The sequence below is a fragment of the Malania oleifera genome, chromosome 10, assembly GCF_029873635.1.
Source record: "Malania oleifera isolate guangnan ecotype guangnan chromosome 10, ASM2987363v1, whole genome shotgun sequence".
In the NCBI taxonomy this organism is placed as follows: domain Eukaryota; kingdom Viridiplantae; phylum Streptophyta; class Magnoliopsida; order Santalales; family Ximeniaceae; genus Malania; species Malania oleifera.
In genome coordinates this window covers 24,414,268-24,437,871 of record NC_080426.1, presented here as the reverse complement: position 1 = coordinate 24,437,871, position 23,604 = coordinate 24,414,268, and the positions used below count along the sequence as shown (strand labels likewise).

Genomic DNA, 23,604 nt, shown 5'->3' with positions numbered 1-23,604 from the left:
TATATACGTTTTTCTTTTTTTATACTCAATTTTATTGATAATCAATATGAAAAAGTGGATTCCGTCATATTTATTTCCTTTCTTTTCCCTAACATTTTCCAAATTCTAGAGCCTAACGAAAGAAAATAATAAAATGAACAAATTATTTTTTACGTTTGGCTATCAAGGGAATAAAAAATTAAATAAAGTCTACGAAAAAAAAATTAAAAATTTAATTTTATATATAAGAAAAAACAAATAAAAATTTAATTTTATGTATCGTTAATATTTATCTTTAAAATTTTAAATTACATTAATTAAGTAAATTTTTATTTTTAGTCATATTTGAAACTAAGAAAAAATAACATAAAAATAACTATTTCCTTTTTATTTTTATTTCCTTTCCTCAAATCCTCAATCCAAATGGAGCCTTAGAAACAATAAGGAGGAAATGGCTTGATTGAAAATTAATTACTCATATGGTTCAAATGTGAAGTTATAACTATTGATTTGTCGGTCCATTAGCATGCTGAGATGAATTTATCATCCAACAATATAATTAAAAAATTAAGAAGTTGTTTGAGATTATTGTTAAAATTATAAAAATGAAAATCATAAAAAAAAAAAAAAAAAAAAAAAACTTAGAGCGATAATTTATTTGGTCAATATTTAAAAAATTAAACCAAATTAAAAATTAATTGAGCTCTTGTTCATTTTTTATCCTTGGATTAAAGGGTAATTAATAGTATGGACGATAATAAAAATAGAAAAGTATAAAAATTAAAATTATTATAATAAAAATAAAAACTAATATAACAGTGCTTAGTAATTACAAAGGAGATGAAGCTATGAGCAAAAAGAGAAAAAAAAAATTAAGAGGGAAAGAACTCACAATTCAGATCAAACTGCTATTTCCAAAGCCTACTTCTTGCACTCTCTTTCTTTCTTTGCCCTTTGTTGTTCAGTGTTATTTTGTGTTCCTCATACTTAGCCTTCAAAGCTTAATTCCACTTTGCTTGGAGAGGTTGCCTTATATCACCATTTGGGCCTCAAGGTTTGACCTAGATAATGCCCAAGTTTACCTCTTTGTTTTTGTTAATTAATTGTTGACTAATAAATTTTGAAAGCGAATTATCAACGAACAACACCCGTCAAGCGCGATTTGATTACCTATATTATTCATACCATGACGAACATCCCGATTAAAGATTTAAAATAATTAATCACTGATTGATCCTACTTATAATCTAACATTCTCTCAAAGGCATCCACTTAATTTTTATTGATGCGCTTTTTTTTATCTAAGTTTTCTTTTTTCTATGTATGTATTCAAGACGGAGTTAAATGAATTTCTTGAGCTTGCTAAAAATGAAAAGTATATAAGCTACAGTCAAATATTAGAAAAAAAAAAATTTTGGATTAATGGATCGTCCAACTGGAAATGATAAACATTTCAACAAATTGATCATATCATTTTTGTATAAGAGATTTTATATTGAAATTTTGGAAAAGACTGGATCGAAGGGTTATTAGTTGTATGTTGTGTAGTGAAGGCCTAGTAAGATTATTAATAAATAAAAAAAATTACAATTCTTAGGTCATGCATTTCCATTTTTCTTTAAGCACGGTTGTATCTTGTCTTAACAATACTAAGTAAAGTCTTTTATCAAGCTAAAAAAAATAGCAACTTCGTGATTATTTAATTATTATAACTAAATTGATGTTATCAGTTGTCATAATGTGTGATAATGAATATTTTTTAAAATTTTAAAGCATGGTATATAAAGTTATTGTAAAAATTTATATATTATTCTAAATTATATGACATGAGATACTGTTATAACACCATTTAGATATTAGGATATGTGAAATCATAAAAGTACAGGATATGGTATGACATGAATGCTCTAATTTAAATTATGTGGGAAATTAAATTTAAATCTTTATATAATATATAAATTAAAATTTTTTAATAAATGCATATAATTTTTTTCACGCCCTGAATCTATCAAGTGGGGCCTGGGAAGTGATGTGATCCAATCACCTATGTCTGATACCATAACTTCAATTACTTAGCGGAAAAATAAATAAACATTCTCAATAATATACCAGAGTTTTTATATAAACATCCCAAAAAGTTCTCAACATCAAGTATCCATATATATATTCATCTCATAAAACTAAAAAAAAAACATAAATCCAAAAATACATCCAAGATCTATACCCTCTCACAAAAATGTTATGCCAACAAACCCAGTCCCGAGCTCGCTAAGTTTGATCACGCAAAGGTCCTGAAAAAAATGAATTGTATAACGGGTGAGACACATCTCAGTAAGACGAAAAAGATTAATACCAATGTGTGGCTATGATGAGGTTTATGTATAAAATATAATTATCATTTACAAATTAATCCACAATTATGAAATCATTCTTTGTCTCTATTCACACACACGCAGTGTATTTTATTAACGAGAGTTTCCCAAGGATTGGGATGATTACCCGCCCATACAAGTAGCACTCCTCTACTATGATACCTTACGCAACCAAGTATGACTACAACTTATGCTCATCAGGGCACTTATCTTACTCAGTAAGCCCTCAAGTGGATAGTTTATCTTGTATTCATACGCATTCATACAATTATTTATCAGCGAAAATTCCCGAGGATAGGGAAGATTACCCGTCCATACAAGTAACTTTCTTCTATCCTAATATATTATGCAGCCCAGTATGGCTACATCTGATACCTATCAAGGCACTCGCATTTCTTAGCAAGCCCTCGGGCGGAAAGTTTACCTCGTCCCAAATACGTAAAATACTACAATATATAATACATTTATTCTTTACTCTGTATCTGTTATCTCCATAATACTCATTTTTCAGGATCTCAATTTTCACACTTCTCAGTATTTCAGATCACATAATATGTCGCATCGCAAAATCTATTCCCACATTTCACATCACATAATATGCTTTCACACACACCCTTCTCATGTTATACGTTGGTTAAATTTACAATTATGCATTTAGAACTCATTGCCAGATGGATAATCATTGTCATGCTTCCCTTCATGACAGGGTGTGCGGCCCATAAGCTGGACTTAACCCTGGTCGGCCTACTAGAGTTAAATCAATAACAACCTCTTCAGTCTGTAAGTCAGATTGGTTGTTCTCATACTGGTCTAGACTCTAAGGGGACTCTACCCTTCTCAGCACAATTAACCATCTCATCTCCACACTCTCTCTTAAATGTGTGGGTACACTAACTCTTCAAAAATCATGCGCAACAGTACTTTTGTAACAACCAAGAAAATTTTAACTATTTAAAATAATAAGAAAGATAATAAAAGGAAAAAAGGAAAATAGAAGAAAGGATGAAAAAAATTTAAAGGGTAATAAGCAAGTGCTTGTCGACGAGCAATCTTCTGAGCCTCGTCGTCGAGTATGCATGTCTTGTTGACGAGGGTTTACCGAGAGAGGTTCTCACATTTTTGAATTTTGTCGACAAGCTCCCGTATCGTCCACAAGCGGTGTTCTTGGGCTCGTCGACGAGTCTAGATATCTCGTCGACAAGGCCACGTGGCAAGTTGCCTATAAATAGGCAAAAATTAGATTTTTAGCGGAAGAATTCATTCTTCCTTCTGTTTCTCTCTCTAACCATGACTCCTCTACCTTCTCTCTTCGATTCCGGGTTAGATTTGACTCAGTTTGACTATCCGGAACCACCACGAGGTTCGTAGGGTCGTTCTCTACAAAGCTGTTGGAGTTGATCATTGATTTGGAGTTTTGGGGAAACATCCCAAAATCATGGTAAGTGAGTTATTTTGGAGTTTTCTTAACAAATATTATTTTTTGGAGCTTAGAAAGTATTAAATGAGTATTTTTCTAAGATTTGAGAAAGTTGAAATTTTTGGAATGTAGGGTCTCATTTTGTTAATTTTAGGTCGAATCCCGAAGAGTAAGTAAGGGGAAATACTTTATAATAGTTTTTTTAAAAAATAATTTTAGAACGGTTAGATTTGGGTATAGATTTATATATATATTTTTGATACAATTATCTGAACGATGCGGGATATAAAATAATTGTTTTTGATTATATATTATATTGAGAAAAATCGTGTGGCTTGAAATCATCTTTACTAATTAAATGGTTGTGAGTACTGTGGAATGATGAATTATTGTGATTGTGAATATTGTTGGGTTGCGAATTCTGCTTGGTTGAGAATACTGGTTGATTGTGTATACCATGGTAATTGTGTAGATGTGTTGAGTGATTGGATTTGCTATTGGTTTGTGTGTGGTTCATGTAAATTGCGATATGGCGTTGACAGTGGTATGAGGAGGTCGTTATATCGTACCTGATATAACCGTTATATAACGTTGGCAGTAGTATGAGGAGGTCGTTATATGAGCGTTTATATTGGGAGGTAAACATTGACAGTGATATGAGGAGTTTGTTTCCCTATTTACCATGAACAAGGTGGTTTGTGTTGCGTCTGTGTGGACCAGTCCTATGTGGACATGTATGTTGTGTGATGTGATTAGTCCTGTGTGGACCAGTTCTGTGTGGACATATATGTTGTATGGTTGACAATCATGTGTGGACATGTATGTTGTGTACTAGAGTCTTGTGTGGACGATTACATTTTGTGTGGATATAGACCTTGTGTGGGTATGATTGAAGACTATATGGATTGACTGTGAAATGTGTTTATATGTGGAACTTTGTGAAATGTTTAATATTGGTTGCGAGCGACTTTAATTAATTAAGTATTTATGGTAAAGTAAATTACTTCACTAGAGGGCTTGCTGAGGAATGCGAGTACTCTGATAATTATTTGTGGATACCAGAGTACAGGGAAGTCACTTGTATGGGTGGATGACCTTCCCTATTCTCGAAGATTTTACCTAAATACATAACCTGAGAGCTTACTGAGAAAGGTGAGTGCCTTGGTATTAGCACTAGAACAGAGGGAATTTACTTGTATGGGCGGGTAGACTTCTATATTTTCGGGAATTATTAGTAAAAATAATTATGTATGTGGGCATGTGATTGGATGACAGAGAAGTTGACCATGATATGATTATGAATGTGTTATCTTGGCTGCTATTGGATTATGAATGCGTTTGTATGGATATTTTAATTATATATATTAAACACTTCAGTCACACTCTGTTGTAAATTATTTCTTCTTTACTGAGGAGAGGTGTCTCACCCCGTCGAATTATTAATCTTTTCAGGTTTTCCAAGTGATCAAGCTTAGATAGTTTCAAGGCGGGGTTAGTTTTTTTTTTTTTGTGAGTGGACATCAAAATGGATTTGTATTTAATTTTATGTTTAATATATTTTATTCAGGTTTTGTAATATGGAGAATGTGGTTGTATTTTATGAGTTTGTTTATGTGAATATAGAACTCTGGTATTATATTTGAGGTTATTTATTTATTTCCGCTGCATGAATGGAATCAGAAACATGGGTTTGGTCTCTTAACACTCCGAGCCCCATGTGGTGGGTCTGGGGCTTTACAACTGTGCCTACTATGGTCCACCGAAGTTCTCAAACCATAACTTGCAATTTAACATTCACATTTAGATCTACTTTAAACAATCACACACAATATATATTTTTCAACGCATTTCAATATTTCTAACATCTCATAAAAATATCATAATTCAACACAGTATATTCACTTTACTCATGCCACATGATTTGAATAATACGCATAATTATATCATCTGAAATAATAAGTCAACTCATATTCATCATCTGTTCTACTGAAAATATACGTTAAATTATTTCCACAATTTATCTAAAAAAATATATTACTTTAATCATTTCATTTTCGCAAATAATAACTAATAACACAGCTCTAAGCTCAAAATTACAGTTCAAACGATTGACTTTTCAAAACTCACATGATAATCATGTATATATATGCATATAATTTCCATTTTAACAGGTTAAATTACAAAATTACTAGCTTAATCTATTCCTCTTACCTGATTTCTAGAAACTACGCCAGTAGAGACCCCAAAACGATACCTGCGCTCACCCGAACCCTGATTCAATAACCCTAGTTCGATTAAACAACCCCAAATAAAATACTATTTTAACATTTTCTAGATCCATAAACTCTAAATAAACAATTAAACTTTCAAGAATAACCAATTTGCTTAATTCCCTAAATCTTACCCTAACCTTGGAGTGGTGTTTGGAAATCTCAGTTCAAAAATCTACTCTACTAGACTTGTAGAGAAACGCTCCTAGAATCACGTGGTAGTTTCAGATCGTCAGTTAGGCTGAAGATTTGAGAAAAATTGAGGAGAGAGAATGAGTTTACCTTACCCCAGGAGTGGTGCCTACAACGCTCCTAAGAAAAATTAATTTCCATTAAATTGATGATGACGAATAATGGAACTCAGCAATATTTTTTATTTTCTGATCGAACGAGTATTTGTCAAGAAAATGAGGAGAGAGAGTGAAGTGGTGGAGGAGAGAGAGTTGGCGAGACTAAGAGACGCTGAGGGCCTCTATTGTTCAAAATCCAAATTGAATTCCTGAAGCTTAAAGAAGCTTTAGGATTCTTTCCTTATATAATAATAATTTATAATATTATATTAATATATTATATAATTTAATTAATAATTACTACTATTTAATTAATTATTTAATTATTTAATTTAATTCCATTTTTTACACTTCCATGCATATTATTTTCTGAGATGTTACAATTTTCCTTCTTAATATTTTATTTTGTAAAAAATCTCAAGAATTGACTATTTCCAATGAAAATGTTAATTGGTTTATTGAAAATTTTAAATTGTAACTTGCCACTTAAAGCAATCTTTTGTTTTTTTAAATGATCAATTGTTGAGTTTATTAAAGTTCAAATAAATTTTAAATTTATTGTCTAGAGAATAGTTATAAGTCCATAATTTATTTTTATTTCTAAATTTATCTTTTAGAAGTTAGATTATTGTTTATCTAAATGATGTTATGGTAATTATTTTAGAACACATTAGAGGAATTTAGATATTTTATTTTAAAATTCCTCCTTTTATTTAAATTTTTTAATACCATATGTTTATTTTATTTTTTTTATCAAACACATTTTTTTTTAAAGTTCAAAACATAATCTCTTTAAAATAAAAATAAAAAAATTAAAGTTAAAAGCCCTTTTGAAAGAAGTTATTCAAGAACAAATGGAATACTTTCTACATCAGGAAAAAACATGAATTGATCACGTTTAACTTTTTAACTTATTAACTTAATATATTTAATCTAATAATAATTAATATTAATTGAATATAATTTAAATTTTAATATAATATAAATAATATTACTTACAAATACTTACAAATAATATTATGTATATTGTTTATAAAATTATATTTTATGAAATTATATTATCAAATTATATTTGATTTGTAAGATATATTTCTAAAAAATTAAAATAGAAAATTAGAATGGTTTAATCAATCCTTTATAAATAATAAATAAATAGAAGCAAATTGAATAAATATAGATATCTTTAATTCAAATCATTCAAAATATCTTTAATTTGAACCTATACCAAAGATTTAGAAGATGTATGACCTATTGCTTGAAAAAAAATCAGATTGTATGTGAGAGTTTCAAGAACTGCATATTTAATGATACATTAAATCAATTAGATGCATTAATTATGTTTAAAGTTTAAATTCTTATTTAAATTATTAAATTATAAAAAGTAGATTGTATATGTATATATATAACTAACTATTACTAACTTATTATAATTAATTTATCCTTAAGAACAGACATTCTGCCAATTAAACATAACCTGAAAAAAACACTCCCCTCCTCTCAATCTACTTTCTAACTTCTTAAAACACCTCCATAACTACTACTATGCATGCTCTATGAGTTTCAAAATTTTGGTTTTTTAATTTCCAAAAGAATCCAATAATTCTCTTAATTAAACTAATTGTCCTCTCAACTTATTTCTGTAACATTATTTCACACACGAACCAAGCCACAAGCAGCTCAAAAACCTGATAAAAACTTATTCCGACTCGTTCATTATACAATCAATTTTCAAGCACAATATTTTTGAAGATTTAAACATGAGCAGGATTGACTTGATTATTGACTTATTGAACCCAACTAAAACCATTTAATAAGATTGAATCAGACGATCTTTTTAAACTCAAATCACATAATCTTAGTTATAGGGGCCATCCAATAGGCTGGATCGGTTGGAGCAAACATATAATTTAAGCCCTTTTCCATCTTTTTGCATGATGGAAATTTAATAACCTCTTACTATTCCAAAAAAATTAGACAATTCATAAGCAATTTTAATAAAGACTTCTCAACACATTCGCTCGCTTAATGACCAAATTCGAACAAATATATTAAAACTCAGTTTGAGATCAGAATGGGCAAGCAAAATTACATGAAAAAAAAACACACAACTTGACTGGACACATTTACAACTCTATAATAGCATAAATTAAATACCATTTCATTTTTAATAATTTTCATCCAAAAAACATACCAAAAAAATCTTTTTTATTTTCCTTTGCCCTTTGTCAAATTCTTAATACGAAGGACAACCTGAATAGATTGTTTCGAGTATATCACCATTCAATATCAATCTCAGTTTGGCCTCTCCCCCTCTCCAGTGGCAGGCAGCATGCACAACCGAAGCAACCATAAAATCATTCACGAAAACGATTAACACGGCAGTAGTCACTGGGTGCAGAGTAACATCCACAACAATATAATTAAATTTAATCTTAAAAACTTGCACCTATTCAAAGATCAAACAGTCTCATTGTTTCTCCGAACAAGACAAGTTTGGAACAACTCAAGAAACGATCATGTAAAAGAAAATAAAACATCTCTATCCTTACAAAGCCATATCTAAATTAGAACACGACAAGAAAAATAAAAGGGCTCAACTGCCAATAGATAACAAATAATACTTCACGGGAACAATCACAAAAATAGATGCGAAGCGACATTTAATGTCGCTCGACGATATTACCTTACTGTGATTTAGATGACAATGAGCTGACAATTTATAGCTTGTCTTCGAAATCAGAGAGAGGAGTCATCTGCTCCTTCAATCCCTTCCTCTTGCGGATGGCCGAGACTAAAGTTGCAGCCTGTGAACCAGCCTCCAACGGATCAGAAGCCATCATATCCCAGTGATCAAACACACACTGCGGAAAAGCCTGCCCAGAGGTTGCAGCTCTCAATGTGCTTGAGAATCCAAACGACTCAACCACAGGAAGATATGCCTTTATGTTGTACAGCGGGGTTCCAGGCCTTTGTAACTCCTCAAATACATGCCCACGTTTCTGATTCAGGACGCTGTAGATGCCACCAAGGGCCTGCTCTGGTGCTTGAATCTCCACCAAGTACACAGGCTCCAAGAGCCGTGGCTTGGCCGTCAATTGGGAAGCATAAATAACCCGCCTAGCAGTAGGAATGACCTGACCGCCACCTCTGTGAATGGCATCAGCATGGAGAACAACATCACACACTTCAAAGCATATACCCCTCATATTTTCTTCAGCCAATGCACCTTCCTTTGACGCCCACTGGAACCCAGCAACAACAGAATCCTTGATTTCATTAAGATACTGAACACCCTTACACATATCAACAACCATGTTAGGGCCGGTGGTTTCTGGACCAAAACACCAGATCTTCTTTGCAAGATCCTTGTCCCAGCCAAACTCCTCAGCCAAGATCTTGGAACGAACTTTAGGATCATCCCTTGGACCAATACGGCCATCATCAATAGCCTCAGCAAGCCCTTCTTCCAGCGGTCTGGCTTCCATATATAAACGGTTGTGCTTGTTGGGAGACTTGCTCATCACGGTTCGGCATGACTTCTCAAGAACAGTCTCCCGAAATGACACTACAGGGTCTGATTTTACAATCTCAGCTCCACCCATGAAATCGTCCTGCAAATCCTTCAAACAGATTTCAAGGTGGAGTTCTCCAGCACCAGCAATAATGTGCTCCCCAGACTCCTCAATAGTACAAACCACCATAGGATCGGACTTTGCCAACCGCTTCAGACCTTCAACAAGTTTGGGAAGGTCAGATGCCACTTTGCACTGCACAGCCACACGGACGACAGGCGAGACAGAGAACTTCATGGCTCGGATCGGATGGGCATCAACTTCCTTCTCATTTGTCAAGGTTGCATTCTTAGTGATGTATTGATCCAAACCAACCATGGCAACTGTGTTACCACAGGGAACATCCTCAACTGTTTCCTGCTTCTTTCCCATCCAAATAACAGTTCTCTGAACACTCTTCACGTACAAGTCTTTCTTCTCCCCAGGAACATAATTTGGACCCATGATTCTGACTTTCAAACCTGTTGACACCCTCCCAGAGAAAACACGACCAAAAGCAAAGAATCGACCTTTATCGGATGCAGGAATCATCTTTGAAACATAGAGCATAAGAGGGCCATCAGGATCACAGTTTCTAACAGCATTGGCATATTGATCATCAAGAGGTCCCTCGTACAAGTTCTCAACACGGTACTTCTGTGCCGTGGCAGGTGAAGGGAGGTGAAAAACCATCATTTCCAGGAGAGCAGAGCTAGCAGGAAGCCAAGTCTGCATGACACGCTTCATCAGCGCTTTCCCCATCAACTCCTTCTCTTCAGCCTTCATGACCACACCAAGCTTCTGCAGCATAGGCCACAACTTGTCCTTCTGATCATTCATGCAAGTGTTGATGATCTGCTTAATGGGTTCGTAACAGAACTGAACAAAACCACGCTTGCAGGTAGGGGAACCAGTATTCTTGCTAGTCCATTTTTTGGTAGCAGGGTCAAAGAAATTCTCGCCCCACAGCCTTTCCATCATTTTTGCCTCATCCACCTTAAACTTTGAGGCATACATCTTTGCAAAGTTGGTCAGAGTAAAAGCCCAACCATGCAAACCAGCAGAAAAGGCAACAGTTCCTTTCTCAGGGTACACCTGCACATCACCTAGAAGGGGATCCTCATATGTCGCCATAATGACATTTGCATTCTCAATTACTCTTTGGAATGTTTGGTAAGCCTCCTCCCCGTCAACCTGAAGCTCAAGGAAACATCTGTCCATCTTATTAACAGTTAAGACAGGCCGTATCCTTTCTCCAAGGGCCTGGCGGAGGACAGTTTCAGTTTGGACACAAACACCTTCAATACAATCTACCACCACAAGTGCACCATCAGTAATACGAAGTGCTGCAGTGACCTCAGATGAAAAGTCAACATGCCCGGGGGAATCAATAAGATTGATAAGATACTCATTTCCTTGTCGCTCTCCCTTGTAGCTCTTCAGTGACTCATCACTCATCTCATAGTAGAGAGAAATACCAGTAGATTTAATTGTGATACCGCGCTCTGCTTCATCCTGGCGGGTATCTGTCATCCGGACATCACCTGCAACTTCTTGAGCAATGATACCCGCAGCAGCAACAAGGGAATCGGTAAGTGTTGATTTCCCTGCAAGTAGTAAAAACAGCATCAGGGTTTACACATGATGTGGCCGAATCAAGTCGAGAAATAAAAAGGCTGCTGCAGTTTTTCTTCTTCCCTCTTGAAACTTAAAATTATAAAAACAGAAACACATAATATATTTTTTTATTGCAGAAAGTTAATGAACAATTGAACATCCTGCGAGGGAAGCATAACACATACCCTATATTGCTTTTATTTTAACAATATTTTCCAGACATGCTAAAAATGGAAGTCAACCATTAAAAACATAAATCAAAAGGGCAAGAGAGACAGAATAAAGTTCATACCATGATCGACATGAGCAATAACAGACATGTTACGAATGTTATGCTTATAGTCCATAATCCGACGGAGCTCCTCAGCTGTAAACTTCACCTGCAGAAATCATCAAAAAAGGATGAGACAAAGATCTTCGTAGTTTAGAACAGCACAAGAGATGTAGGACACAATGTACGTACCATCTTGTCTAGTCTTTGCAACTGCAAACAAAAATACTTTCTCTTCTAAAGGTCAAAAGCACCTGGCCAACAATACCATATTACATATCATGGGTAAACCAATAAACAATTTCAAAAGCAAAAGGCATCAGTTACGATCCCAAAAACTAAGGGTTACCCCTTATACACACTTATCTTTAATAGAACAACCCAAACTAAAGCTAAAGCAGGCTGCAAAGATAAAGAAGTTTTGAGGAGCAGAAGTTATGCCTATTGAAACCTTCGGAAGAAATGAAATCCTAAGCACTTTGCTCTCACTATCCTTCATAAAGAATTCGACTTGTATACTCAAAACTTCATATTCTAAGAAAAAGGTATACTTTTTATACCTAGAAATAAAGCTCACAACTTAATTAGTATTTAGGATTTTGGTCCATCATTTACAGCATCACCCACATGCAATTAATATGAAATACTATAATTTTTTGTATTCTAGGATTTGATCAAAAGAACAATATAAAAATCCAAATATAAACACACTTTCTTTATAAACCAAAATTCCCCCCCATATTTTGTCATGAAAATTTTCTGCAACTAAATATGATTATGTTTAGTTGCAACTTAATTCATGAATTCGTGCTCAAACTGGTTGATAAACCATTAAATCCCAACTTACAAAATAATCAGTTATGCACACAGGTCCAAGGAGATTGTATTTAACTTAATTAAAAGCAACAGATGCTTAAATCCATAACAGCATGAGATAAACTGTTCACTCAATTTTACAATTGAATACAAACACAAATAACTAAAAAGAACATTACAGATACATATCCATTGAATTGCACCCATACTATGAACGCAAAATTTTAACCCGCCAATACTTCAGATTTTTTTTGCTCAAATCTTAAAGTGAGGTCACCAGAAAATGCTTTTAGCAATTTAGAAATCAAGAGTACTCGAATTAAACCCATGGGTCAACTGTAATAAACAAACTTCAACAATCCAAACACCTAGTACATGAAAAACAAATCATCAAGATAGCATCTTTGCAGAAATGGGAATCTTAAAATCATCAGAAGTTACAGAATTAGGTAATAATAATTTCAATCAGAAAAATCAGAAAACTGAGGGAACAGAACACATATCGGGTACGTGTGCGTAAATCTGATGAATACAACTCTATGTAATCAGAGGGAAATCAGTAGCAACCCCAGAAACAAAATACAAAAGCATGACAGCAGTATTCTCAAAATAAATCACCAAACGGAATCGGCCAGACGAGAGTCAGTAACAGAGAGGAAACCCCATAAATTGGAGGAAAAAAAAAAGCAAAAATAAGGTAGCCTATCGATTCATGATCGAATAACGAATTTGAAGAGAAGAAGAGTCTACCAAATAACAGATGAGCATATGAGAGAGAGAGAGAGAGAGAGAGAGAGAGAGAGAGAGAGAGAGAGAGAGAGAGGGCCCTGATCTTACCGATAAGGCGAGAGAGAGAGAGAGAGGCTGCTGAGGCTTAGGAGCAGCAAGCAGTCTGAGAAGGGAGAGGAAGAGAGGATATAAGTATGTGTGAACCCCTCCAGAGGGGAATGCTGTCAAACCCTAGCGGACCTTCGTGTTAACTTTGTGCGCTTCGTTCTGCTCATCATCAAGTGTTTTTTTTTTTTTTTAAATAAAAAATAAATAGTTATTTATAAACTTAATAATTATTATTATAAATTTTTTTAAAAAAATATTTACATTTTTTATTTTGAAATTTAAATTAATAAGTTGGGTGAGTTGTTAAATATAATTTTGATGATAAAAGGATTGGATGGATGATAAATTACTTTTTGTTTTATAACATATGCTTAATATAACATTTTAGTTAAAAAAATCCCTGCCCAATGTCAATGAAAATAGTTAAATTTTTTGTTGAAACTAATTATCGGGTTATTATTTCTATGCCAAAAGTTTGTATTGTGGCTTAGCTAGATTTACTAGAAATATTTTATATATATATATATATATATATATATAGAGAGAGAGAGAGAGAGAGAGAGAGGAAAATTGATATACTCAAGCAATAAAAAATAAAAAAAGACTAATGGTGGAATCAAAATGTCTAAAAAGTCGTTAAAAAAAATAAAACATAGAAGACTTGAAGAAATATAGGAAAACTTAAAAATATAAAGAGCTAAGGAAAAATGTAAAAAATGGTCATTAGTGAAACTAAACATAGAGTTTATGATACTTTATATATTAGATTAGATACAAAGAATAAGAAATGACGTTTATAAACTTGTGAGAGTTTAAGAAAGAAAATGTTAAACTTTAGGTAGTTTAAAAAGTATAAAAGGACGAAAATAATAACGTTTTAACGAAAGAATAAGACATGAAGGAGAGGTGACAGATTTACTTTAGTAGATTGTTTAATGAAAATCAAGTTAGAAGATTGAAATTGGGAGAAATTGTTTTAAAAATGTTTGACCCCTCCCTTTTATAAAAAATGAGTTGTTAAAAAGGAAAAGGTTGACTCTGAGTGTTTGGTAAGAAAAATTATAAGATATTTAAAAGTATTTAAAATGATTAAAATAGACATTTTTAAAAAATATAAATAATGCATCAAAATTTTATAATATTTGAAAAAAAAAAAATTAAGGAAAACAATGGAATAAAATAGTTTGCTTGAAAAAAATTTAACTTTCTGTTTTTAAAAGTATAAAATTTTTAACATTTAAAAACTTCCTAAAAAGACTAAAAGCCGTTTTTTAAAAAAATGAAAAAAATTGTTTATCAAAAGAAATCATAATTGCTTAAAATGTAAATATTCAGTTAAAAATAAAATAATCTTCTATTATTCGCTGTCACAGGGGCACTATACAAATTAATATTTTGTGTGAACATATTTATTAGGAATGCCTTTGCTGCGATCAATAAATTTTCTTTAGGAACTTGAAAAAAATTAGGAAAACGAGTGAAAATTTTAAGAAATTTATTATTTTTTGTATTTAATTATAAAAAATAAGAAAAAAAATACACCAAATCAATAAACAAAAATTTAATTATAAATATCATTAACATTTAATTTTTTTAAAATTCATAATTATAATATAACAAAATATCATTTTTATCAATATTTAATACAAAGCAGTATATTAGAAAATAAATTTTCTTTCTTTTCCTATATAAAAGGAAAACAAAAATTTATTTTAATGATTAAATTTAAGAAAAATTAAATGTTAAGAATATGCGTAATTAGAACTTTACTCATTGATTTAAGCCCTATTGGAACTAAAAATATATTAGGGAAAGGAAAGGAAGACATCAAGTTGATTGTTGAGAAAAGAAAGAAAGACAAAATAGACATACCAAACTAATGAATAAATATTTCATTTTTGAATAGTACTAATGGAAAAGAAAAATAGAAGGAAAAATAAAACCCCTTTTAATATGGGAATAATTGTATAATACCTTAAAAGCTCCAAATTCATAAATTTTAAAAGTTCGGCAACGAATCTCAGCTTATTTGAAGTTAAATATTTACCAAACAAGCATGATTTTAATTTTTTTAAAAATATTTTTCCTTTCACATTTTCCATGTTTCAAACAAGTAAAAAAGAATAAGGGACTAAATATCACTATCATTTACACGCTGAATTGGGCTCATAAAAAAAGGCCAGTAAAATACTAAATGGACTTGTCTATTTTAAGGCATAAAAACAAGTAACATAAGGGGGTTGGCTCCTCAGATAAGCTTAAAACTGTGAATTGCTGAGGAAAGTGAGCATGCATCTGGCACTTTGGAATAATTTATCCACCCTCTGCCACACCAAGCACTGAACATCCAGCAGCTTCCTTGCTTTGTCCTGCAGTTTTGACTGCCGTCTAATTGTTTCACCATGTATCTGACCACAAAAACACACAACGTAAACCTCAATAATCAATGAGGTGAAGACCTCTAAAACATTCAATTGTCAAATCAAAATTTTGAGTTCTTGAATGAATGCTCGCACATTTCATACAGAAAATAACATAAATCACGGTAGGATGACAAAACCATTTTCAAAGAAGCAGCTGGGGAAACAATTGTTAATGTCAAAAACAACCAACAAAACATGGTAGGCTTTTCAAAATTCACACGCATTACCCACGAATGTTTAAACCTTGCACACAATGTCAGTGAGAACGATTCCTAGAGCACAAAGTCGAAAGTCATCAATACCTTGAGAAACAGTCTCACTACAGCTTGTATAAACTCAAAGTTGCTTCTGCAGGAAATCTCAAGCACGAAATAATCGAGCAGAAGTTCAATTGAATGCAACTCTGGTCTGTTTTCCAGTTCGTCTTGCCGATCATCATCATCATCATCTATAATTTGAAGCATTCTAAGTTCCACATCCAAAGTCGAAGGAGATAATGCTTTAATGTAATCTGTGAATGCTGAAACTGCAATCAAGATGTTAATGTGTAAAAGCATTGAGACACGTATTCTAAATATCTGAAGTTAAAAAGAGTGATATGTTTCCTAAATATCGAAGTCATTGGGAAAAAAAATGCTTTTTAAGAAACTCATAAAATACAAAGTGAACTTACAATCTTTCGTCTCCGCAGATTCTAGAAGAAGTTGCAAAAATTGAGAGGGAGGGATATCCGATTTTCTTATACTGCTTACTAGTTTGCCAGCATTTGCACCCTCTTGATCCTTGGCTGACTCACTGGGTTTAAATAATATTTCTCCAGAAAGAGATGGAACTGAGGGCAAGAAAAAAGGAGTCTTCTCTGGTTTTTTTGGAGGTTCAATAGGTTTGTTGCGGACCTGAAAGTTGTCAAGACATTTTTATATAAAATAGGAGGGCATGCAAATGTAAGACTAAAAGTAGTCATTGGAGGTACACGCAACCTTAATGATGTCTAAATTGACCAGGCTTTGCCATTGACTCTTGGGCAATAATGAAAGTGTAACGAGGTCAGGTATTTGCTGATCAAATTGTGGAACATCGCAAGTGCCTTTTGGTTGTGAGTTTATAGCAGGCGTATTGGAATTCTCATCTTGAGCACCATCAATTGAAGAGATGGACGGCAACTTAACAGACACAACTTCCTTTCCACTTGCATAGGAATCAACATTAGAAGCGCTAGAAAAGATTGCCTGATTAACCCTGGCAAGAAAAAAACAGAAGCAAAATCAAATTTATAATTTGGAACAGTTAAAAACTGTTAAACTTTATATACATTGTTAGCCCACAACCTAACAGCTTAAACTCTTAGGTAAAGTGGTAATCTAACATGGTATCAGAGCTTGTTACCATGAGGGCCATGAGGTCCTGTGTTGTAGTCTTGTCACCCGCATTTACTATGTGGTGTTTAAAAAGTTATTGTATTCCTTGAAATGGGTGTTATTTACTGTTTGTATATCTCTCCATGTGCTGTTGGGCTGCCTATGTGGGGGTGCGTTAAAGCTTTGATAAACACTGTTGGCCCATAACCTAACAGCTTAACTTTTAGGTAAAGTGGTGATCTAACAAAAACATTCATATTGTTGGTTGGAAATCTAAAACCAATCATCTGATAGTTCTCAAGATGTGTCAATGGCAGCTGTTCAATTTTATCAATCTTCAGAATTCATTCATATTGTGATTACATTTAACTGATTTCAGTTGGTTGCATTCTATTTAAAACCCAGAAGAAACAGGAGTACTACTTCAGCTGGTAACTAATTAATTTAGAAAGAACAATTATTGAGGAATTAGAGTGGAGTTCTATTTCTGATGCACGAATGTCTTGGTCGGAGAGGTCTCTTCAAGGGGAGGTTAAGCTGGTGTTTCTATTCTGGTGAGGGATGAGGCTCCAGGGCCGATGGGTTTGACATAGTTATTTTCAGAGTGTTGGTGTGTGGTGGGGGAGGATCTAATGAGGGGTTTTTTAGGAGTTTCATGGTAACAGTAATTTGGGGTCAACTGTTAATTCTAGCTTCATTTCCTTAGTGCCCAAGAACAGTAGGATGAAGGTAATAAAGTTTCGGCCTATTAGTTTAATATCTAGTGTGTATAAGATCATTGCTAAGATGCTCGCAAATAGGTTGAGTTCCATCCTCTTAAAGTGCTTTTGTGGAAAGGATGCAGATCGTGGGTGCTATTTTGATTGCCAGTCAGGGGTACAGGATGTTCATTATAGAAAGAAAGGCATTGTACCTAAATTAGCCTTTGAGAAGGCTTATGACAGAGTTAGTTGGGAATTCTTGGATAGGATGCTTAGAAGGAAAGAGATTGGAGTTAGGTGGAGGAACTGGACAAGGGGATGTTTATCTAAATTTTATTTCTCAGTGATTATTTTAGGCAGACTAAAGAACGGTTTAGGTCATCTTGGGGGGAGGGGCGGGGGGGTGGATCCTCATTTCCCTTTGTCCTCGTGGTGGATGTGCAGAGTAGAATAGATAATGCTGTGGATGGAAGGTTATGAAAGATACTAAGGTGGGTAAGGAGGAGGTTGTAGCATCTCATTTATAGTTTGCTGATGACAATATTATTGTCTTAGATGACCATGTTGACTCTTTTGTTCACATTCTCACTATGTTGAAGATTTTGGGAGGGTCTCTAGTCCAAGATTTGGTTTGGGAAAGAGCGGTGTGGGCAGGTTAATCTTAATCCAGAAAGGGCCTTGGAACTGACTTTCCTAGGTGGGTGTGATGTTTTAGAGTGACCTTTGACCCATATAAGAGTTCCTTTGGGAAGGAAACCTTGTTCTTTAGCTTTAGGATCTGGTGGTGACCAAGGTAGCTCGGCAGATGGAAGGTTGGAAAGGAGCATTTTTCTCTTTAGGTGGTCGAATTACTCTTATAAAAGCTTGAGAGGTTAAGAGGGATTTTCTTTGGTCAAGCATAGGGGAGAGGATAGATCATTTGGTTGAATTGGGAGGTGGTATGCAGGTCAAAGAAAGAAAGGAGGGTTGGGTCTTCAGTAATTTGGTGTCTAAAAGCAATGCAATGTTGGCTAAATGATTCTAATGGTTTCCCTTTAGCATGACATTATAAACGATAAATATGGCACAAAAGATAACGGATGAGATGTTAATTTGGGCTTAAGAAGTTTTCAGTGTCCTAGGAGGTTCATTTTAAATGTTTATCCTTCTTTTCTTCCTTTAACGAAGTTGCAATTGGGTAGAGGTAATTGTATTAGGTTCTGGGAAGATGTTTGGGCAGGTAAGGCAGCATCATCCTGTTCCTTTGCTCGTTTGTATCATCTATCTTTTTGGCACAATGATGTGATTTCCTTGCTTCTTGTTCTTGAGAGGAGTTCCTTGTCTTAGGACTTCCATTTTAGATGACAGAGAAGTAGAGGAGCAGTCTTCTTTGCTGATTGTGCAAGAGGGTAGTCATATCTCCAGTAGGAGTGATGGTCAAGTTTGGTCCTTGGGGGTTTTTCAGGTCATTACTCATGTAAATCTTTCCTTTATCACCTTATTCAGGACGTGGCTTTTCCACCCTATTGGGGTGTATGAGGCTAAGGTTCCTTCTAAGATTAAGGCGTTCTTATGGTTGGTTGGACTTAATAGAGATGACATCAACAATCTAGTGCAGTGATGGAAGCCTTCTAAAGCTTTGTCTCTTGATATGTCTCGTATGGGAATACTTTTGACAATGTGTCTCATTTGTTTCAACATTTGCATGGGGCTTGTCAAATAAACTTTTTGAAATTCTTGGGTGAAGTGTGGGTTTGTCCAAAGTAGGTGGAGGGCCTCTTCACTATTTCTTTCACTGGTTTAGGGGAAAGAAAAGGATGTTAAGAGGTTGTGGAGGGGCGCTCTATGGGGAATTTGGCTGAAAAGGAATGCTAGAATTATCTGGAAAGTGATTACAGCAGCGCTTCTTTGGGACAGGGTGCTATATTTGGTTTCTATTGGGCTTAAAGTGCAGCCTGTTTTAAGAATGCTGTTTTCAAGATGCCAACTGAGGCTGGGGGCTTTGTTAAATTGATGTTGTCTTTTCTTCTCACTGCTTTCATGAGTGTAGACATCTTGTTATCCTTAATTGTCTCTGCCTCTCCTGGCATTTTCAATGAAATTCCTTTTTCATAAAAAAACAGGGGTATAGAAGAGATCTGAAAATAGAGTATAAAAATTACCACAAGTAGACCCCATTTTGATCAACATGACTAGTTGCTAAAATGTCCATATTAGGTGACAAGGACAATGCTGTTACAGAGACATCCACATGCATTGCATCAATTTGCCGTGCCAAGATAATGTCCCAAACCCTAAGACTTCCATCCATGCTGGCTGACAAAAGCCACTTGCCATCCTCACTGAAACAAAGATCTGTAATACGATCTGAATGACCTTCAAATTTGCGAACCATTCTTAAAGCCACAATGTCAAATAAGCGAATAACTAAATCATCTGTCACCGTAGCCAGAAGACCTGAAGATAATGTTAGATGGCATTACTGAGACAAAATATGAGAGAGAGAGGCTAATTAAGAAAAGGACACATAAAAAGATGTACAATACCATTGGGGCGGTGGTAAACAATTTTAACAACGCAGCAACCAATTTCCCATCTGGATTTTAGCTCACGTCCTTTGAAATCCCAAGCCTGCATCAGAAACATAAACAATAAAAACCATTCAGCAGAGGTAGAACCAACCTAAGTAGTTTTTCATTATCTTATTTTCAGCAATATTTATTCATCCTTTTCCCTAACCATACTATTTTCCTTGGAGTAAAAATCTTCAAGGTTTGGAGAAAAAAAGAGGAAAAGTACAATTGAAATTTTTATAATTGCCAACCATCTGGTGTTGTGGGAAGGGAGGATGTCGTTGGTAGGGATTTAAGGTTGCATGGGGCATCGTTGGTAGGGATTTCACTGCAGCAATTAAATAATTTTTTGAGAAAGGTAAGATACTCAAACAATTGAATCATACGACTATTGCGATTATTCCCAAGTCCCAGCATGCTAACACAATACATGACTATAGACCTATATCCTGCTGCAATGTGGCTTATAAAGTCATCTCCAAAATCATTGCTAGCAGGATATGTCCTGAACTGGAAAAGGTAGTGAATCATGCACAATCAGCTTTTGTGAGGGAAAGATGCATGATTGAAAATACATACTTAGTCCAGGAGCTTGTGAGGAAGTATGCTAGAAAGAGGATATCACCAAGATGCATGCTAAAGATTGATTTGAAGAAAGCGTATGATTCCATCTCATGGAAATTCATAAAGGAGGTGCTGATCAATTTGAAGTTTCCTGGTAAAATGGTGATTTGGATTATGGAGTGTGTAACTACCCCCACTTATTCGTTGTCCATGATTCGAAGTTTGGTGGGTTTTTTTCAAGGGAAACAGGGCAGACAAGGAGATCCTTTATCCCCTCTTCTGTTTGTATTATGCTTGGACTATTTATCGAGGCTGTTGAAATCCTTAGAGGAGGATCAGGACTTCAGCTTTCATCCCAGATGTAAAGAGTTGAAAATAACCCATTTGGCCTTTGCAGATGACTTAGTCTTGTTTTCCAGGGGCGACCACAGTTCAGTTAAAAAGTTGATGGATGCTTTAGAATCTTTCTCCAAGTGCTCAGGCCTAAAATCAAATCCCTCGAAGTCTAAAATTTTATCTGCAGGTCTGAGTGATTATGAAGCCAAGAGCATTAGAAATCTGACTGGCTTTCAGCAAGGGACTTCTCCATTCGGATACCTGGGCATTCCTCTTGCTTCCACAAGGCTGAATGCAACCCATTATGCACCTTTGATAGCTAGAATTGAGAAGTTCATTAGCTCATGGCCAGGTAAAACTTTGTCCTATGCAGGTAGAATGGAGCTAATAAACACTATTGTTCAAGGGATTGAATGCTTTTGGCTATCAATTCTTCCCATTCCAGTGGCTGTACTAAAATATATAATTAAACTCTGTAGAGTTTTCTTATGGGGAGGCAGAGTCAAACCCTTAGTGGCATGGAAGGATGTATGTCTTCCTAAAAATGAGGGAGGTCAGGGTGGTTTTGATTTGAAACTCTGGAATACGGCACTGCTTACCAAGACACTGTGGAACATTCACAAAAAGAAAGACTCATTGTGGTCGAAATGGATACATCAGAGTTATCTTAAACAGGGGAGCATCTGGGAGATCTCAGCCAGACACGATGATTCTCCCTTGTTCAAAAAAAATTGTGGAGATTAGAAATATACTGATACTTCAATGTGGTGACAGACTGAATGCAGTGAAACAGCCGGAGCTATGGTGTTCTGGAAATGAGATAATCTGTTCTAAAGCTTATAATTTTTGGAGAAACAAAGGTGCCAAACTGCCATGGTATCCACTGATCTAGAGAAGTGGATGCACTCCAAAATACTCCTTCATACTATGGCTAGGTGCTAAAAATAAATTGTTAACTAATGAAAAACTCTCGGGTGAGGATAAGGAGTTGCCTTGTGCCCTGTGCATGTCTGAAATTGAGACGGTGAATCACTTATTCTTCAAATGCAGAGTGGTTAACGAGGTCTGGAATTATCTTAGAGGCTGGCTTGGATGGCATAGGAGAATGACAACTTTAAATGCTGCCTTAAAATGGATGAAAAAAGAAGCTAAGGGAACTGGTATAACATCAGTAGCTAGGCGTGCCTGTGTGGCTACAACAGTATATTGGATCTGGCACTTCAGAAACAAAAAGAAGCATGAGAAAATAGAGACTCCGGTTGATGTCATCATCAAATGCATCCAGGGGCATGCATACAGAGTTATGAATGAGAAATTCCCATTTCTTACTCAGATTGGGGCCGAGAATCCAAATTAGATTATGATACTTATGTCCTGGTAGTTGGATAGAATGAGTCTTGTCTGTTAGATGGGCCTTTTGACTTGTCTGTTGATTGTATGGTAATGCAATGTGATGAGGGCTTGTTTGCCCTTTGAGCCTGAGGATGCCCAGAGTATGTTGTATATACACACTTGATTAATATATTTACCTTTACTGATCCCAAAAAAAAAAAAGGGACGATGACAGGAATTTTCTATAGATTCCCTTAAGGAGTTTGACAGATTACAAGAATCCATAATTTCTTGCGACAGCAATAAGCAAATCAAAGATGGTTCTCCATAAAATTTAATGAAAAACTGGAAGTTATTAATACATTCTTGCTCAAGATGAAGTAAAGGGGCACCCTGTTTCTCTTGGATGTGCAATTGAAATGTGAAGATCCTCCCAAGGTCTCCATATTGTGGGAGTTCTCGTGGTGTCAGATTTTGACCACTGACAATTTTTAGAAGCCAGGCTGAAGAGTTTGATGAATAGTTCTTATTTTGTGGCGATTGGGGACATGAATTTCCAAACGCTTCTCACATGGTTGTCTAGGCTTACGCCTGATCATTTTCCTACTTTGTTAAGAGTCTAGAAAGGTTACGTGGTGTCCTATGCCTTTTAGGTTAGAAAATACGTGGTTGGATCATAAGTCTTCTCTCCAGATGGTGAGGGATACTTGGAATGAGGAGGGTGATAAGCATTGGGAGGGTATCAAGTTTATAAAAAAGCTCAAGAAGTTGAAGGAAGTATTAAAGAAGTGGAATATTGAAAATTTATGGAGACACTAGAATTAAAAAATAAAAATAAATGATTTTAGGAGATATGGAGTTGTTCGATAGGAAAGAGGAGAGGAATTTATTGGTGGAGGAGGTTAAGAGGATGTGGTT

General features: G+C 34.7%; 2 protein-coding genes across 3 annotated transcripts in view; both read right to left on the bottom strand.

Annotated features, from left to right (window-relative positions):
• Positions 1–8,721: 8,721 nt before the first annotated feature.
• On the bottom strand, positions 8,722–13,595 carry LOC131166086 (elongation factor 2). 2 transcript variants are annotated; one of them, XM_058124341.1, is made up of 4 exons: positions 13,421–13,595; positions 11,960–12,021; positions 11,789–11,876; positions 8,722–11,486 (listed from the first exon to the last, which is right to left on the bottom strand). In XM_058124341.1, the coding sequence occupies exons 2-4, from the start codon at positions 11,960–11,962 to the stop codon at positions 9,046–9,048; spliced, it is 2,532 nt and encodes an 843-aa protein (XP_057980324.1). In that variant the 5' UTR covers positions 11,963–12,021; positions 13,421–13,595; the 3' UTR covers positions 8,722–9,045. The 2 variants fall into 2 exon arrangements, with proteins under 2 accessions (XP_057980324.1, XP_057980325.1); XM_058124342.1 differs by having other exon boundaries at positions 11,960–11,980.
• Positions 13,596–15,462: 1,867 nt separating this feature from the next.
• Positions 15,463–23,604, bottom strand: part of LOC131166355 (uncharacterized) — a 64,661-nt gene continuing 56,519 nt past the window's right edge. The window contains exons 13-18 of the mRNA XM_058124825.1: positions 20,428–20,512; positions 20,044–20,338; positions 16,824–17,082; positions 16,517–16,739; positions 16,146–16,369; positions 15,463–15,828 (exon numbers count right to left, since the gene is read on the bottom strand). Coding sequence (XP_057980808.1) covers positions 15,679–15,828; positions 16,146–16,369; positions 16,517–16,739; positions 16,824–17,082; positions 20,044–20,338; positions 20,428–20,512 — 1,236 coding nt within the window. The 3' untranslated portion in view covers positions 15,463–15,678. The remainder of the gene's footprint in view (positions 15,829–16,145; positions 16,370–16,516; positions 16,740–16,823; positions 17,083–20,043; positions 20,339–20,427; positions 20,513–23,604) is intronic.